This window comes from Halictus rubicundus, chromosome 1, assembly GCF_050948215.1.
Source record: "Halictus rubicundus isolate RS-2024b chromosome 1, iyHalRubi1_principal, whole genome shotgun sequence".
Taxonomy (NCBI): domain Eukaryota; kingdom Metazoa; phylum Arthropoda; class Insecta; order Hymenoptera; family Halictidae; genus Halictus; species Halictus rubicundus.
The window spans coordinates 23,043,544-23,063,266 of record NC_135149.1 but is presented as its reverse complement, the minus strand read 5'-3'; the positions used below and the strand labels follow the sequence as shown (position 1 = coordinate 23,063,266).

The window sequence follows — 19,723 nt, the reverse complement described above, 5'->3', positions numbered from 1 at the left end:
TCGTCGGACGGGATCAAGAACTGTGGAAAAAGAAGCAAGAACGTTGGGCGAAACAATAGAAGAAAAAGTAGAATGCAACGGAGGAATCGCGAGTGTTCTTCCCTTTCTCGATAATTTCGCTTCGATTTTATTCGCAATTTAATGTAGCGATAAACATTTTTCCATGGTTGGGTCACTGCAAATTGCGTTCGCTCAAAGTCTGCTGATTGTGAGATTTATGCTACAGAATGTGATTAAACCTTTCTATTGTGCTTGTCTGAACAGTGGCCATCTGTTTCTACTTGCCTAATGACTGGCTATCTCATTATAACCGTCTGACAACATACTTAATCGATTTATTCTACATATTTGATTATCTATCCTGTTCTTTCTGTCAGACTAATGCTAAGCAAACTCTACTTATCTGTCCACTTAGCCATCCAATTTTCTACTTGCATGAATACCCTTCTACGTATTCCACTCGGCCGATTATGCTGTATGCAATTGTCGGATTATTACTCGTCTTATTCTACTTCCCCATTCAAGAAGGGCTTCTCTGTACTTATCCGACTATTCTACGATCTAGTAGGCAAATCTGAGATGCATCTCTACATCCTCTGTTCGACTGGATAGTGGTTGACCTACTCCACTTTCTTACAGCTGGATATATTATAATGTCTGCCTATGAATCGTCCTATTCTACGTGCCTAACCACTGACGCACTTAATTTACTTGTCTGACGATAGAAGCTATTATTCTCATTTCCTAACACCTGGATATTCTACTTATTTGTTCAATGGGAGTTTTTTTATTTATCTGATTATTCGATGACCTACTATACAGATTTGAGATGCTTCTTCCTGCTCTCTGTTCGTTAGAATAATGACTGACCTAGTTCACTTTCCTATATACTAGTTGATTTACTATAATGTCTGACCATGGATCATCATCTTTCACTTGCCTAACCACTGCCGTACTTAGTTCACTTCTCCGACTATGGAAGGTATTATTCCCATTTCCTGGCAGCTGATTAATTTTCTCTTCTTTGTCTGTGCACTCAGAGGCTTATTCTACTTTCTTGTCCCAGATATGTAATCTACTCGTCTGTCTACCAAGATACTTATTTTATTTGTCTGTATACTCAAGACACTTATTCCACTTGTCTGACTGGTAAGTTACTCATTCTACTTGCCTTTTCACTTGGCTCACAATAATTATTAGACTGCGGATTTTTAGCTGTAATTCGAAACATTGGAAAAATTAAAAGAATTGTACACTATTGATACATTATTTTCAACCTACCAAAATTATTCAAGAAGGAAAGAGATTCTTCAGTTGCTATTGTTTCTTGTAACGGATATAGTAAATTTTAATTTTGCATAAGATATAAAATACTATTTAAAATATATAAATTATAATTAATATAATATAATAAAATATATAAATGATATTTTCATAAAACTTCTTTCGTAATCTAATAAGTATATTAGTTTTACTACTTAACTGAATACACGCTTGATTCAAGCGTCTGACTATGAACTACTGAATACTGCTTAAAACGCAACGTACACTACTTGTAATTCCGTGACCGACGCAAGTGTTTCTTAAGCAACTTTTCGCTCGGTAATTTTGTCCATTGTTCCTCGTTTGACAGAAACAAACACGATCGAACGTTGACAGCGAAAGGCTGTCAAACGGAGCGTCGTAGTAAGAGAAGAGACGCGAGTGCTTTCTTGCTCGATAATTTCCTTTCGATTCCAGTCGCGATTTAATCGGACGATGAAAACTTTCCCACGAACGGCCGGAATGAAATTTTTCTCGGTTAACGTGAACTGAAAGGTCCGCCCGACTGGGATAGGGGGGAGGGGGTGACGCGCTCAAGGGAATACAATTAAATCGATCGATACAAAGAAAAGTTCACGAACCACGGGAAACATCGAGCGTCGCAATAAAAGTGTCTACCCGGACTGCGGCCCTTAACCTTTGCGCCGTGTTTAATTATTTTCTGCAGCTATCTTCGAGAAGGTGCAAGCTCGACGGAAATGACAATTCGGGATTCAAATTTTCATTCCATGAATTGCTCAGCAGGAATCAGTAGAAACGGATAGACATGGCCAGACGCTTTTTTCTATCGATACGATGCAAATTTAACTTCTTTAAAAACATCAGCGGCAACATTTAATGAACTTAGAAATACTTTCGTACTATTCTTAACTGATTGGAATTGTTAAAAAGAAAAATAAATGTCAGCTCTTGCATTTTTCAATTAACACCGACAATTTTTCTACCATGGTCAGACTATTTTAATCAATGATTATTAATCATAAGTCATTATGCATGAACGATTGAAAAGGAGTGAAACTTTTGCACGTGCCTAATAAACAAACTTCTCCTGGTCACAGAAGAGACCAAGATCTTCCGAAGTCAAAGGGTTCAGTTAACAAACAACAAACTCGAATCGGGCGCGAGGTTTTGATGCGCCGGCTCCGAAGAACTGTAAAATGCGAGGATGCGCGTTCCGTCGACTCGAAGTTACCGAACGACGGAAAGGATTCGCCGACTTACCTCGAGCCAGGCGACAATACTGAATTCGCGAAGTATGCCATCGAATCCTCCGGCGAAGTTCGAACGGAAACTTCGCGAGCAGCCGGTGCGGCGCGCGATCCGCGAGACCCGGTGGAAGTTAGTTTGCAATTACGAACGCGCGTGCCAAAGACGGTCCCATAAAACGGGGGTGCGTCCATCTTGGGGGGATCTCGTAACCGTGGTGGCTGCCGCCATTAACCGCGATTACTGCCCGCGGCCAGCCTATACTGTAACCGCGATGGCTGTTTGCATTTACGACGGTGGAGCGCATCGAAGCGCGGCGAAGCGCCACTTCGACGAAACCGAACCGACATGCTTCACCGTCGTGGATCAACGAGTGATCCTTTTTGCGGAGGATTCAACGTCGCGACTGCGGTCGATCTGTATTCTGTGCCCATTTTAGTTTAGCCTCGGACAGCTTCATACAGGGTATCCCAAAAATGTTGTGCTTCCTTGAAAATGTTCTGCATTTGTTGTAAAATAGAGGAGCCACCTAAGAACGTTTTACTATCTATAATAACTTTACTAGGTCGAAAATAACAGATGCTATTAAATTCTTGGAATATTCGCGATGTGTCAAATTGCAGCTATCCATTTTTGTCATAAATACATAAAATCCGCAGTCCAGTTATAAAGCGAGGTCGTCAACTGACGTAGGTGGCTCTAATAATTTCATCATCCGCTATAAAACTACTATGCTGTTCGATCCCTCGCAGACAAAAGTACCGTGAATCCTCGCATTTCCGGCCGTAACGCAAGCGAGGATGTTACAGCTGCACGGAGCATGCTCTTTCGCCCAAAAAATACACATGCGTGACCAAGGCCCTTTTCCGATTTTTGTCCGTCCTTCGACTAATCACGAAGAATGCTAATCCTTGAGTTGCCGCACGCGAGGCGCTTGAGGATTCGAGCTGATGGCATTGGAAAAGTGGCCATAAGTCAATCCGTGCGACCCTCACACCGTGTACCGTCCGCGAGGTACTTGAGGGTTCCGGATTCGGACACAGCGGGCCTTATGGCCCACTACACGCGGCGGACAAGGGGTCGTAAATCCTCTTCCGCACGACGCGAGGCACGCTCGGGTTGCGCTACAACCCCAATAACCGTGTCTTTGGGTTTCGTCAAACGGACGAAAACCAGAGACAGTAAACGCACATTTTTTCCAGCCGTCGGTCTTCGTCACCGGACCTCGGCCACGGGGCAATAAATTAGCTGCTAGCCACTTGGCTAGCACGGCGTACATGGGCCACTTAGGCCTTCGTCGCGCTGCTCCGGGGTCCCATAAATCGCGCATTTTGGGAATTCTCCCTTATTGACTTGAGGTGGGGACTTCCTCCTCCACCGGTGAGGGCTGTTTCAGAAGAACCTCCACCCTCAAGTCAAATCAACGAATGGGGATGCTTCTTCCCCCGAAAACGGGCCCATGGCCAAAAAATCGCGTCACCACCGAGGTGACGAGTAAGCGGGCCTCGGAGCAGAGCGGCAGAATCGGCAAAGTTCGCATCCGAAAAAGTCAGCTTCAGAATCAGAGTCAGTAATCGCGCTATACCGTACCACCGCTACAATTCATTGTATCCAATTTAACTAGTCACCCAAGGTTAGTTCGGCCGGTGACAGGGCATTTGTTAAGTTTAAAATAAATTCTATTTGACACAAACGCGCGCATAATTTCTTCGTGAAAACGAACAGCCCAACTTTCCAGTGCTGTGGATTTTATGCGTTCACAAAAGAAACGGATCGATCAAATACGAGACTGTAAGGTTGTTTGAAGAATTTGAAAATATTCGGTTATTTCCGACTCGATAACATTACTAAACACAAATTATATTTTCCATAAAAATTCGCAGTCAAACAATTACAGAATAAGATTACGGTACACGCTCAAGAGAAATCACCGGCTGTCCAGAGAGTTCCTTATCGATACCGAGAGCCAATTTGCAAGATACGTGGACCGGTTTGCAACGGTTCGAAGGGTTCGCAAGGTGTCCGTCGGCGAAAACGGGTCAGAGGATCTCACGATCGAGCAGATTTCCTTGACGACGCGGAAACTCACTGCGACCGCAGACCGTCGGGACGGGTAGCTGTGCGATAAAACCGGGGGGAACGAGCTTTGTATTGGAAATCGCGTAAATTCCCTCGTAAAATGGCGAAAGGGCGGCCTGGCGGCGAGGCCGGCACGGGAAGTAACGACGAATCCCGGGGACAGTAACGGCAGGTAAAAGAGCGCGGGCCACAGTTTTTACAAGAACAAATGTCGACACGCTATAAATTCCCCAGCGTATCTGGCTATCGAGTATCCGCGGTGTAACAGGGGCCCTCCTCGATCCGGAGGACGATCCTCCATCTTTTCTGGTTTTATCGCATCGCTAACCGTAAAACCGAAACATGAATTTCATATTCTGGTAAGCAGACCAACCGGAAATTCCTCGGGAAACTGACCTTCTTTTGCGATCTTCACTCCGATTTTGGAATTTTTCGACTCCCGAACAATAGTTGATCATTCGACCCTTTATATGTACAGTCGCTCGCAATAATGTTCGGACATTCTCAAAAAGACGATAACTCTCTTAGTATTGCACCATACGATCTGGATTTTTTAAAAATTATAACCATTTACTATAGATATGAAGAAGATACTTTAGAAAAATTGCAATCGGTCGGCGAATTACATTATTTTTGACTTTTTAGCACGATTAAAAGGAGAAATACATTTCCACCGCATCACAATATTTTCTACCGTTTAAGATGACTAAAAGGGAAAATACATTTTCAGCGTATTACAATATTTTCGACGTTTCAAGACGACGAAAAGTAGAAATATATTTTCAGTGAATTACGCTATTTCCGACTTTTCAAAACGATTAAATAGAGAAATACATTTTCAATGAATTACGCTATTTCCGATTTTTCAAGACGATTGAAACGAAAAAGTCATTTTAGCGAGTCTGTGTCTATGACAATTTACTGAACAAATTGTTATTTCGTGTAAAGATCCGCAGCCTGCTGAGTGTCTCCAAGACGGAGTTTGGCGTCTCGCGGATTGGAAAATTCCACGGCAGAGTGTCCAACACGCGAGATCATAAAGAACCCGCGGGGTTTGTATTTTTCCAGAGGAATTTGCATGCGCCGAACGATCTCATATTTCTGTTCCCGGCGATGTGTAAATCAATCGCGCGGTGAAAAGTCAGAGCGATGACGCACGCCGATCCGCCGCGGCGTAATTCATCGGTTGAAAATAACAGCGAATCTCGGGATCGGGGCGAGGATAATTCCCGCTGATAGATTTACTCGCCGCTTCCTCCTTGGCCGGCGCGCATAATAGCCGGAGTCGTATTAAATCAACGGTGAAGGGACCATTTATCCGAGCATCGCGGAATGACCTAAGTCCCCCCCCCCCCCCCCCGAATAACCCGGCTGGCCGGGCATCGCCTACTAAATGGCCGTCATTCGTGATGTATGAAGCGTCAAAAAGAATCGCCGGCCGAGCCCGTGCCGACCGATTGAATCTTTGAAAAACAAATTGCATGGAACCGTGGCCAGGTTCGCTCCGAATCGATCCCCACCCCCCCTTTCTTGCTCTGTCCCTCTCGATACCTGAATCCTGCGTTGCGGAGACCGTTCCCAGGCAACGGTGAATGGACCTCGAAGATACGCTCGAATCCACGGTGCCGAACTGCGAAATCAATGCTGCCGGCTATTTAATCACCTCGTGAATCGCTGTGCTAAACTCGGGCCAGGTCCTTTACTCCGAGGACGAGAAAACTGCACTTTCCTGCACGCGAATGTGATCGCTGCGAGTCTTGCGCAGTCGTGAAAGAAACGAATAAGTGATCTGCGAAGAATCGCTGAACGTTTCCAGGATTTAAGAAGATTACTATTTACTGATATTTATTATCACTTGTTGCGTTCTTCAAATTGTTTCTGACACGTTAGTATTCTCATTTCTTCATTACTACACTGCGCATTTTATGCATATGTTATATAATTTATTTAAACTCCTTATAATTTTACATACTCAATCCAGAGAAAATATCAAGTAGTAGAAACCCGTGATAGGTCAGGCACGGTAGATACATATTGTTCCTGTTATTCCCACGATTGTTGTATGGTTAGTGAAAGTCTAAGAAAATTCTAATGTACTTGTACCCTTATCTTTAACATTGTTTTAAATGATTAGCTACAATCCAGGCTCGGTTAAAACGATTAGAGATATTACAATTGAAAATTGACATGGAAACATTGCTTGATTTGGCTAAAAATCCGTCGGGAGGATCACACCGAAGACATAACGTAATTATGCTGGGCATAATTCAAGTTTAACGAGGATTTCGTGAAACTAATATACGAAAACTCATATACCAGACGAATTATTTGCACGATTGCTGTCCCCGTCGCATTTTATTATATCGTTACTACGTTTTATTATTCTCTTTCCGTAGTCGTAACCCGTGGCTCTCATAATTTTGAATGGGGTTATACGTCGTTCGACGCTCAACCGAGATTTGGATTTTATCGAGATTTTATGGGATAGTTCGGTTTATACTCCTCAGACTCCCAAGAGGGACCATGTGCTTTTTTTGGGGGTGGAGGGGGTAAGAGTGTTCTCTATCCATGTACTTAGCTAAACATCGACAGGGACCTTCGACGGGGATCGGATGATGCGCTGATTATGCCCCGTTATCAGTGATCAATCAACTGTTACTGTTACGGCAGAGCTCGTGATCCAGATGCATGATGGATCTTCTTGCACGATATGTGATACGCCAATGCTCTCGTTGATAAATTAATGCCGGGAAACTGGGTGATAGGCGGGTAGATGCACGTTTGCTGCACTCGCTCATTCGCTGCAACTGCAACACCGGATTCGTAATTTCTGGCCGATTTATGCTGAAGTTATGGGCTATGCAGAATTCATTGCAGTGCTGCAAGAATGTCGTAAATTCATTTACTAGCAGCAAACTCTAAAACGCAGAAGCATGTTGGTTAATTTATATGCTGGTTACTCTAACGATTAGACAGAGGATTTTTTCTGCAAAATAAAGATTTTCTACCTGACTTGCAAGGACTTGGAGTGAAAAAGAAATTAAATAAATTCTTCTAACGTCTTTACACTTTCAAATTTCACCTAATCATTTTTCTTCAAAATCCGCTGTCTATTAATGATGCGAACGTATTTCTTTCAGTGTCCTGCGTACATTATATCACTATAATAATTATCGGCATCTAAATAAAATGGGAACATCATTGAAATAAATTATAGAGAACCTGACACGCTACAAGCGCATAAAATTCGCAATACAGTACATTGATTGTCAGTGCGAGTGATTCATCACAGGGGATGCGATACTTCGACCACTAAATCTTTAACCAGAAATTCATTTTCGTTGTAATATTTAGAAAAATATACCACAAATTCTTGTCAACATATCGAATGCCACGCCGTTGGTCATATATGGGTATTCTTTGACAAACTCTAATAAATTAATTTTTATTGTGATACAGTCGAGCAAATTAAAATGGATGAAGACATGCAGGATGATCACCGAGCAACCAATACGATCAATTTTGTCTTTCCAGTTTTGGTTCCGTTAATTAAATCCTTTTGATTTTGTGAACGATTGTTCGGATTATGGTCCAGCAGTCAGCGTGTCGATGATCTCAACTAACGACACACTACGTCCAAATGGTTTCATTAAATTACATCGACCCCGTGGGGAATATTCAGGGTAGATATTCGGCAAAAATTCGACTCGTCGGTTTAATGCACATTCTCAGCCCCCGAACGCATCTACGTGCAGAATCGAATTCCGAGAAAAGTGATCGCCGCTAATGGATCCCGGCGACCCGCCCCTGCATGATGCATCCTGCGCGGGCCGGTGCCGCCGCGCCGGTGTAAGTGTATCCGGATTAATACGCCGGTGAAAAATACCGCGGCGGATGACACTAATTCGCGACCTCCATAAATCGGCCGTCTCCTCGCCGACTCCATTCGACCCCGAATATTTACGGGGGTCGATAAATAATAAGAAAGTATAATAAGCGACGCACCGACACGCCTACCCGGGGCCACCCTTCGTTCGACTTCCGTCGACGATTGCTTTCCCGATTCCGCGTTCCACTTCCCTTCCATCCGTGCCCACCCACATCCCCGTCCAACCCCCTGAAAACCCACCCCCGCATACAAGCGACCGGCATGCAATAAATTCACGTCCTTTTTCGACGGGGGGACATTCAACGATTCGAACCCGTTTCCTGCCGCCTTCTCATGCATTCCCAGCATCGTCCACCACCCTACAACCCCCGGCCTTCTCTATCGTCGACCCCCATAGTCCACGGTTTGTTTGTTTGTTTTTTTTTCGAGCTACGGTCTCCTCGCCGATGGCCATCGGCGCTCCAGGATACGCGAACATATTACGGAGCGAATAAAAATGTCGATGAGCATTCCTGCGCGACGACCGACACCACCCTCGGCTTCGTTCTTTATGAAAGCCAGCGGAGAGATTGTTCCTGTGCGCTCGCGAACATCGCCCGACGATCGATCCGATATGCGGTTACTGTTTTCTCCTGAGTTGTATCGAAACAGGTGCATTTATTTCATGGGAGGTACGTTACCGTCCTTAAGGGCGGCTTCTCGTGTAACGACAACCCCCATTTTATTTAGATGTCTAATTTTACTTTTACACAGGGCGTTCCAGTACTGATGGTACATTAATACTTCGTCCTATCATTGCCAGTGCCTCTCCAAGCTAAAACAAGTAGAATTGGCTAATAATGGTCAGCCATCAGAACCAAACACGGTTCGTAAAGCATTCTAATTTTTCGTTCCGGTTTTCCGGGCAACGAAATAATTTTATTCGACATTTCAACGACCTAGCGCTTTCTAGTGTGTCAAGCCGAAGCGAGGACATTGAGCATCATAATTTGTCATTGTCACTTTCATTGCTTAGCGGACTATCAATTTTGAGAGATGCGACTAGACGATAATGATAGCCACAGGCGCGGAGAAGCACAGTGTAGCTTCGACTACCGTAAACTTCGTTTCGAATTGAAGATCGCGAAAGATGTTCCAACCGAAATCGTTCGGAGGGGTTATCAGACCGGTTCTGTTGTTGCACGTCCTACTCGGTATAGGCTCCCTCGCGCATGTTATGAAACAGAAAGTGAAGATGTCTACGGAGATCGTTTACACTGTCTGGTGCTTGGCATTATTTCATCTCGTGATGTACTACCACTATTGTTCCATGATGTATTTTAAGACGATGGAATCAGATTTATATTCAGCGTTGAATTCCATATGGGTGTGCCGCAGCTATGTCATTAGTCTGTTATTCATCATTGGGTCAAGATTCAATAAAGAGGTACGTGGTTGCACGTAATATTTAATACACTATGTAATGTGAGTTTTTACAATTTATTCAGGATTCGTGGATCTTACTGTTACACACTTCAAACGTAAAATGGAACACTGTGTATATTTAAAGTTTGCTTTCATCGTGGAATAAATTATACACCGTGTGTAATTATATATTTAACCAGTTAAGCGCGTTCGACGTGTATACACGTCAATCCGAAACTCTATTGCGGTGCGGTTAACGTTAATGAATTGTTAATTTCTAATCGAATAAAAATGTAATTCTTTCTCATTTAGCTTTACAAGGGCTTTGGCTTTTATAATAGCCGCATTTGGCCTGCGTTCGACGTGTATATTCGTCATTGCTTGATTTTAATTCCGCGCCGTGAGGGATTTTTAAAATTAAATTCCACAGTTAACTGGTTAATATACTGTGATAGAGTACACTTAATATTGCCACGCATGTGATATATATTATTGTGTTAAAGGCCAATATTACCTTGTTTTAAATTACAGCACTATGCATTACTCTATTAAATATTATAGTATACTAGGGTAATTTAACTATTTGCATGTTAATTGAACCTATCAAAATTGGAAATTACACGAACATGTGCATTCTAAATTATGCTCGATGGAATTACAAGAGAATTTACGGTCTATTTGTGAACAGAACTTACTGGATATGATCACAGTCTTAGAAGAAATCGACCAAAAAATGGATACAATCGGATTACCGAAACAGCATTGGTCACAATGCAAATACCAAATGTTTATTTTCTGCGAGTGGCTAGTGTATATCTTGGTACATGTGACAGTAGAATGGAAGTTTTCATTCACCCCATTTATACCAGTATTCGACAAAATTCTCCTAAGCCTTAGCCTGAATGCTGTCCCGATTCTGACTATGACTACATACCTGTCTTTCTCCATCTGGATCAGGTATGAAAATTCCATTTCATTTCAAGCTTCAATAATATGAACACATGAGTTCGCCTCGCAGATATATCCAAACGAAGTTGAGTCAATTGAACTACTTAATGGAGGAGATGATCGATTCTTCGGGGCCTAAACGGTTTCTTCAGATAACTGACTGCCAGATCAAGAGGGGAAGATGTATGAACGTTCGTCTTGTTAAAGGAAACGTGCAAATAATTATGAAAGCAAAGTAGGAAATATTATTATTATAATATTAATATTATTATTTATTTATTGTGATTTTCCACACTCATATTTATCTTTTAAAAATCCTGCTTTATCCAGAAATCCAAATCTTCAAAGTGTTAACTTTTACCAACATCATTCATATAAACCTAACAGAATTAATTTTCACTATTAAGATTGTACTAAGCGTTATACAAGGTGAATATGTTGTTGTATGAAGAGAATGTCATCTGGAGTTGGTCAGGATCGCAAGGAGGGTGAACAAATATTTCGGAATGAACCTTCTGTCGTCACTAACCACCTCGATCACGATAATCATAGCAATGTTGTATACAATCAATTTTTCCATCTGGTATTCTTTATCTGGGGACGACTTACTTGTGGACACGTTTCCTCTCGTAATTTGGATACTAATGAACACGACAGCGATGATTCATCTATATTGGTACTGTATGCACACAAGTAACGAGGTGAGCTTATTTGTTTTGTATTTTAATATCGTACGATTTTTAATTCGATTCTTTCATTTCACGCAGGCAGGAAAAGCAGGATACCTTCTATGCCGACTATACGACTCGTCAACTAGCATGGAATTCCGCATCGAGGTAAACGATCCGAGTACATTGTTCGTGAATTCACTATTTTATATTTTTCAAACTACGTCTCGTTACAGGTTCAACGGTTCACCCAGCAAGTACAGCAAAATCCATTAGTATTTAATGTCTGCGGACTCGTCGACATCGATGATACGTTTCTTACAAGTGTACGTCCATTTTGTCATGTAAATATTCAATTAAACCGTGCTCAACGTTCCGTGAAACTGGATTCGCCATTTTTCAGACGGTGGGCTGGGTCTTCACCTACATTGTCGTCATCTTGCAGCTACAAACGCAAAGTATGCAGCAAAAATTGGATGCGAATTCAACGAGTGTAGTCAAACACGCAATTTAATCGTGTGTTTAACAACGTTTACAACGCCCGCGAGAAATTAAGCAAATTAAGTCATTAACTTCTTAAGTTACACCTTAACTGATATTCTGTACGATTAATCAAAACTGTAATTCTTGTCAAAAGCAAATAAAATTTAAAATCCATATGTCAAATGGTATAAACTTTCATCGGGGAGGAAGTAGTATAAATCCGTGATGGGTCAGTCATTATTAATTTAATACTAAGGTGGAGTGGGGTAAAACCGACTCAGAAATTGTAAAGTTTACTTTAAACTGATGTATTTTCTATCTATTCCACTGAAACCTAATAATCTTAGTGTTTTTATTTAGCGCATGGTTTATTCTTTAAGTTGCATTAATTTGGATTAAAAATATCTTCTGAAACTTATGATTTTCTTAATAAATTAAAAACAGTGCTGCTAGGGCGGACATCCCCGGAACTGGGGCAAAACTGCACCCACCTGTTTAAAAATTATTGTATCTTATTTCCTTATATTATGGGGCAAAAGCGGATTTATTATTAGTAATAAAATAACATAAAAACAAAAATTCAAATTTTTATTCAATCATCGTCAAGACATCTCTCACATTCATATTGTTTTTTTTTTTATTCTTGGTTGCAGTTTCCACAAACCCAGTTCATGCAATTGTGATTTCTACCTTACAGTTGGTACAATGCAACGTATATTCGAATAAATAAGGGCCTAGTGCGGATTTGCCCCGTGTACGGATTTACCCCACTGCACCTTATATATTTTTGCTGTTATACCCACGATTGTTGTATGGTTAGTAGAAATTGTGAGCATTGCTATCAAAAGCAAATAAAGTTAAGAATCCATACATTATGCGGTATACATTAAGTCCAGGGAAAATAGCAAGTAGTATATGTCCGTGATGGGTGATACAATTAATTTGGTAATTCTTTATGTTACTATGATTGCTTCGATTGTACATTCAACTCACGACAAAGGCAGATTCTTCCACTCGCAATACCTACAATTTACTGTATTAAAATCATTAACAAACTCACGATAATTACTGATTCTTATTTTATGTTTCCATGAAATAGGGAAATATCTCAATAATGTCTCAAATATCTCATAATTATGCGTACATTTTTCACTATAACCTACATTTTCTTTACAATACCTATATACCATTTTCCATTAACTCCATTCCCGTAAACTGTTAGTTTATGCGAGCACCATTAGGGGCTGGTAATGACAATGAAACGTTTCATTGCGTGTGCAAATCATCATTAACTTGCCACTTCTATCATGGACCTGCCTGGTGTTTCACTTCATTTATTTATAAAAATATCTGTTAGACAAATGCCAACAACATTGCCATTACTACAAAACGAAAGAATCATAGGAACAAAATCGAAATTGAATTCTTTGATCTCAAAGAAAATCGGAACTAGTCAGAGAAAAACACTGAAACCTTTTAAAACAGAAGTGAAACTTCAACATTTTTGCTGACAATTTATAAACAAGTTATCTACACGATCACAATGTGCCCGAATACTATATGCTACTTCTACTTGAAATATGCGTTATATTCATTATGGTCCAACCAATAATAATACTAATGGCATTACATTAATGGTGTTTTTCCAAATTAAAACGAGTAGAAAAGGCTAGCAATTGGCAGACACAAGCAAATAATCAAGAGATCTTAACCCCCTTTCTATTGATCATCATTAATGTTTAGTAGCTCGCAACAGTAACAAGTCAGCACAAGGACACTTGAGGTCAGAATTTTTCATAGCGAGTTTCATTACTTAGCGATCTATTAATTTTGAAAATTGTGACAGGATGATGCCGCCAAAGTCACAGCGACGGAACCGTGACGGGACAGTACTGTGGAGCGTCGCGTACCGTCAATTTCGTTTGAAACTGAAAATTGGAAAAGTCAAAAATGTTCCAACCAAAAACGTTCAGCGAGACGATCAGACCGATTCTGTTATTGAATATTCTATTTGGTACTGGTTCGATCGTTTTGTCGAAGGATCAGAAAGCGTGGAAGTGCGTAGAGAGCGTGTACATGGTCATCGCCTGGATATCCTTCAACATTATACTCTCGTCACACCATATCTATCGTCATGCTCTCGCATCGACAAAAATAAATTTTAATGGCCTGGTAGCCACGGCGTGGTCTGTGATGTCGTATGAGCTTATGACGATGCTGATATTTGTTACGAAATTCAAAATGAAGGTACGTTGCGTTTGATACACTTTTTATATACAAAAATAGATTTCCATCAAAATTTGTCAATCTCGTCCACGTCTCGTTTTTTATTAATACATTACATCAAGTGCAATGTACTCTAGAATCTATGCACACACTTCTGTGTGTATGTATACTTAAAACACATTCAAGTAAACTAAATGTATATAAATATATAATGAAGCTGCGCATTACCAATGTCAGTTTTCATTCCACTTGTGAGCAGAGTACACAGGATTTAATCGAAGCCATCGACAGAATCGACCAGAAAATGCAGTCGATCGGATTGCCAAGTCAGTATCCAATACAATACAAGCATCAAATATATCATCTCAGTTGGTGGTTGGCGCATGTCACGGTAATCTTAGTGATCACCTGGAATATTCAAATCGAACCAAACGCACCGATCGAGGACAAAATTATTCTCACTATTGCCGGAAACCTAATCCCGATTATAATCACGTTCGTCCAACTATCTTTCACACTCTGGGTCGGGTAAGGAAATATAACACGAGGTTATTAATATTTGACTAATGCGACCACGTGCTTTCGAAAAATAGGTATATTCGAATGAACTTCCGTCAATTGAACCACTTATTGGAGGAGATGATCGAAACGACTGATCATTCAGGCCCTAAACCATTTCTTGCGATACGCAACAGCCAGGTTCAGAAGAGAAGACATCTCAACGCTCATGCTCATGATGGAAACGTGGAAACTATCGCGAAAGTAAAGTAAGACAATTTGTTGTGACATCAATTATCTAGAGACAATGTAGCATCGTACGAGCTCAACGTGTTCATTTTTCACAAGTTCATATTGACATCTTAGAAGCCTGCCCTTACCTATAAATTATTTTAGATAATGCTTCATCCTATTCGAATCTAAATTTATTTCTCGGAACCAATGTTCCGCTTTAGAAACAGACTAAATGCTAATTTTTACTGTTAACTTTATTAATATTATTTGTATAGAAGTAATATTCACTATTTAGCATTCGTGTACTTGGCACAATGAAAATTATCGATAGAGCTGAAATATCAAGTAAGTCGTTCCATACAGGAAATATCATCTGGACTTGATCAAAATTGCAAGGCGAATAAATAAGTTTTACGGAATGCAGCTTCTTCTGACGACATTAATCTGGCTCTTAACAATCGTTAAATTATTGTATATGTTCAACTTATGCATATGGCAACCTCTATCCACGGCCGACATCATTTATGAAACCTGTCCCCTGATAATCTGGCTAATGATCAACATGTCGAGAATGATTCACCTTCATAGCAACTGTATGCAAACCAGTAACGAGGTGAGTTTAGGTAATTCTCTATTTTAAAGTCAAGAAGTAATAATCATATTGATCATATTTTTTTAATTTCATGCAGGCAGGTAAAGCAGGATTCCTTCTATGTCGACTGTACAATTCATCGACCAGCATACAATTTCGCTCCGAGGTAAACAATCGAAGTGCTTTCTTCAGGCAATCACTACATAATATTTTTTATATTTAATCTCATTGTAGATTCAACAATTCACTCATCAAGTACTAGAAAATCCACTGGTACTTACTGTTTGCGGACTCGTCGACATCGACCGTACCTTTCTTTCAAGTGTACGTTGACTTTGCCGTATAACAATCTAATAAATCGTATTCAACATTTCATGAAATTCAATTTGCGATTTTTCAGGTGGTGGGTTCGATCTTTGCCTATCTGATCGTGATCGTTCAATTACTGCGGCCGCAAGTGGAACAAAGACATCATTTAGTTGGGAATGCGACGGATGTGAATGTGACAGTAAATTATACTTGAAACCTCAATGTATTCGTATCTACTTAAACTTATTTTTAAAACCAAATCTACCGAGATTAAATGTGACGAAATGACGTTTCCTTATGAAAATGACAGGATCGAATTTATTTAATTGTTGTGCTGATTGTATTTTAACTTTGTTGTAATACTCTAGCTTGTATTATCACTTCAGATGATTTAAGGAGGAAGTTTTCCTTAAGTACCTATGTATTTTAATCTATATATTTGTGAGAACAAATAATTCAACAAGTAGCCTTGCTCAACCATGTATGAAATATCACCCGAAATTGCACATTTTTCTATAATAAATATTTATAATAAACACATGTCTATAATCTTTTCCAACACACTGGGAATTCACTTGAGACCAACATTTCAGATTGATACCATCACCATTTGACCGCTCAACATTAACTTATTCCCGACAACAAACAATTCTCTCCCGAGGACAATTCCTCCCATATCACTTACCAAAATCCAGAGCAGGGCAAAATTTGTGAGAAAAAATATTTCAAATAATACTTAAAATAATCGTTCTTCTGCAATTGAAATAAAACATTGTTTTAAATAAACAGTCAAATTTTCGCAGACAAACAAATTTTACTTCGATAATCTAGCATAGTATAAAATATTTGAACTTTTCGTTAAATAGTATTTCAAATATTTCTGGACGATAAAAATAAATTGAGAAAATAGATTATATTCAAATACAAGAAACCACAATTGATTCCATATTTTCTCTTGCAAAATTACCATGTGAGACTTTGGTTTCCCGTTACGAGTACGATACGAAAAGATCAACAGAACCCTAATCATCATACCGGGTGCAAATTGAACAGTCACGAAACATTGGAAAATTGGATCAAGGACGAAAGCTGGTGGATCATCGAAACAAAGCGAGCTACGTGCGAACAAAGGCTAATTTTCGTGACGATTATTGTCCGGGGATCTCTCTCCCCCTCTCTGCTTTTCCCTTTTTTACCGGGCCAGCTCCGTCCAGCCAAGAGAGGATTCCAAGACATCCGAACGAAATAAATAAGGGAATGAGAAAAGGAAAAGAAAAGCAGAAAAGTAGAAAAGTTCATCTTCGTGGCAGTTTCCTGGACGGAAGTTCCGCATGAATCGGAGTCGTTGCTTACACGAAACTCTCTTCGAGTTAATTCATCGAGACTCCATGAACAGCTGCGGAGCCCACTCTAGATCCGGCTGCGAGGCGGTTCGGGTTGAAAAATTTCAATTCAATTTCTTCAATTTATGATTAAGTTATCTACACGATCATAATGTGCCTGACTACTATATGCTACTTCTACTCACAAAATTAAAATAAGTAGAAAAGACTATCAACAGGCAGACACGAGAACCAAATAATCAAGAGATATTACCCCCCACTCTTTTGGCCATCATTAATGTTTACTAGCTCGCAACAGCAACAAGTCAACCCAAGGACACTGAAGGTCAGAATTTTTCATAGCGAGTTTCATTACTTAGCAAACTATTAATTCTGAGAATTGTGACAGGACAGTTGACATAGTCACGGCGACGGAACCGCCGCGGAAAAGTACAGTCCAGAGTCGTGCACCGTCAATTTCATTTCGAATGAAAAATTGGGATCGTCCAAGATGTTCCGACCGAAAACGTTCAGCGAGACTATCAGACCAATTCTGGTATTGAACATTCTATTTGGTACTGGTTCGATCGTTTTGTCGAAAGAACAAAAAGCGGGGAAGTGCGTGGAGAGCGTCTACATGGTCAGCGCATGGATATTCTACAACTTGATAATCTCTACACAATATTTCTACAGAGAGTCCTTCTCAAATTTCAAAATACATCCGGATTTCTTTTTGCTTATGTCGTGGAATGTGATATCGTATCAGGTGGTGATGGTGCTCATATTCGTTACGAAATTCAAGATGAAGGTACCTGACGTTTCATACACTTTTTATATACCTACATAGGTTTCCATGAAATTTTGCAAATCTCGTGCACTTACAGTTAGAGCAGAAGCACTACACACATGAAATAAATTAAACTCATTAAACACGTACATAAAAGCCTATATACACTGACAATGTGTTTCCACAATATAATCATATGCAGTTTCCACGTTGTTATAATATGTCACTACATTGGAAACCAATGCAATATTATATAACTAATATCATATCACATTGTTATATATTATTACATTATATCAAGTACAATATATTCAAGTTAATGAAATGCATGAAAATATAGAATGAAGCTACATATTAAGAATTGAGACTACCTTAAAAAAAAACTTGGAAAGCGCAATAACATTTGTAATCGAAATTAGATCCTAGGAGTGAATAAAATAATTTTAAAATAGTTTTTACTCCAACTGTGAGCAGATAACACAGGATTTAATCAAAGCTGTAGACAAAATCGATCAGAAAATGGAGACAATCGGATTGCCAAATCAGAATCCAATACATTACAAGCATCAAATGTATCATTTCTTTGTGTGGTTAGCGCATATCACGGTAGGTTTCGTGGTCACGTGGATTTTTAGATTGAAACCATACGCACCGATCATGGACAAAATTCTTCTACTTTTCGGCACGGGCATAAACCAGGCTATGCTCATGACCGTGGAACTGTCTTTCACAGTCTGGATCGCGTAAGTAGATAATGAATCGATGTGATTAATATTGAAATAATATAAACGCGTGTTTTCGACAAATAGTCATATTCGAATGAACTTCCGTCAATTGAACCACTTATTGGAGGAGATGATCGAAACGACTGATCATTCAGGCCCTAAACCATTTCTTGCGGTACGCAACAGCCAGGTTCAGAAGAGAAGACATCTAAACGTTCATGCTCATAAAGGAAACGTGGAAACTATCGCGAAAGCAAAGTAAAAGAATTTGTTGTGACATCTATTGTCTAGAGACAGTTTAGAATTGTACGAGTTCAACGTTTTCATTTTCTGTGGAGGCTGTTAAAAGCCTCCCCTTACCTATAAATCATATTAGATAATGCATCATCTCATTCGAATCTAAATTCATATTTTGGAAGCGATGTTTCGCTTTAGAAACAGACTAAATGCTAAGTTTTACTGATAACATTATTAATAGTATTTGAGTAGAAGTAATGTTCACTATTTAGCAATTATCGATACAGCTGAAATATTAAATATGCCATTCTATACAGGAACTATCATCTGGACTTGATCACAATCGCAAGGCGAATAAATAAGTTTTACGGAATACAGCTTCTTCTGACAACATTCGTCTGGCTTATATCAATCCTTACATTATTATATATGTTGAACTTTTGCATATGGCAACCTCTATCCACGCTCGAGATGTTTTACGAAATCTGTCCCGTGGTAGCCTGGTTAATGATCATCATGTCGAGAATGATTAACCTGCACAGCACGTGTATGCAGACAAGTAACGAGGTGAGCTTATTAATTTTCTATTCTGAAGTCAAGAATTAATAATACCTTTATTTCGTGTAGGCGGGAAAAGCAGGATTCCTTCTATGCCGACTGTACAACACATCAACCAGCACGCAATTGCGCTGCGAGGTAAAGAATGGAAGTGATTTTTTCACGCAATCGCTATACAGGGTGTTCGACTACAGATAGGAGAAAACTTGTTTAGTTATTATCAATTACCAATCCG

The 19,723-nt window shown here is 39.9% G+C and overlaps 3 protein-coding genes across 8 annotated transcripts in view; 2 read left to right on the top strand and 1 right to left on the bottom strand.

The window, feature by feature from the left end:
- The window catches only part of Rho-5 (rhomboid-5), a 365,864-nt gene that overhangs the window by 202,816 nt on the left and 143,325 nt on the right, over positions 1–19,723 (bottom strand). The window lies entirely within an intron of this gene.
- LOC143355893 (uncharacterized) lies at positions 10,551–12,153 on the top strand. The gene is made up of 6 exons (XM_076791109.1): positions 10,551–10,858; positions 10,920–11,084; positions 11,301–11,550; positions 11,617–11,685; positions 11,754–11,843; positions 11,921–12,153. The coding sequence occupies exons 1-6, from the start codon at positions 10,551–10,553 to the stop codon at positions 12,029–12,031; spliced, it is 993 nt and encodes a 330-aa protein (XP_076647224.1). The 3' UTR covers positions 12,032–12,153.
- On the top strand, positions 13,951–17,108 carry LOC143355823 (putative gustatory receptor 28b). Its single transcript, XM_076790990.1, has 8 exons — positions 13,951–14,247; positions 14,486–14,754; positions 14,820–14,993; positions 15,322–15,571; positions 15,648–15,716; positions 15,785–15,874; positions 15,951–16,058; positions 16,770–17,108. Exons 1-8 carry the CDS (start codon positions 13,951–13,953, stop codon positions 17,106–17,108), a joined length of 1,596 nt encoding a protein of 531 aa, XP_076647105.1.

Coding starts and splice junctions, on each gene's coding strand:
- LOC143355893 (XM_076791109.1), top strand. CDS start 10,551: ATGGAATTACAAGAGAATTTACGGTCTATTTGTGAACAGAACTTACTG. Junction 10,859..10,919: donor TCTTTCTCCATCTGGATCAG/GTATGAAAATTC, acceptor TTCGCCTCGCAG/ATATATCCAAACGAAGTTGA. Junction 11,085..11,300: donor CAAATAATTATGAAAGCAAA/GTAGGAAATATT, acceptor TGTTGTATGAAG/AGAATGTCATCTGGAGTTGG.
- LOC143355823 (XM_076790990.1), top strand. CDS start 13,951: ATGTTCCAACCAAAAACGTTCAGCGAGACGATCAGACCGATTCTGTTA. Junction 14,994..15,321: donor GAAACTATCGCGAAAGTAAA/GTAAGACAATTT, acceptor CGTTCCATACAG/GAAATATCATCTGGACTTGA. Junction 16,059..16,769: donor CGACGGATGTGAATGTGACA/GTAAATTATACT, acceptor TTGAGAAAATAG/ATTATATTCAAATACAAGAA.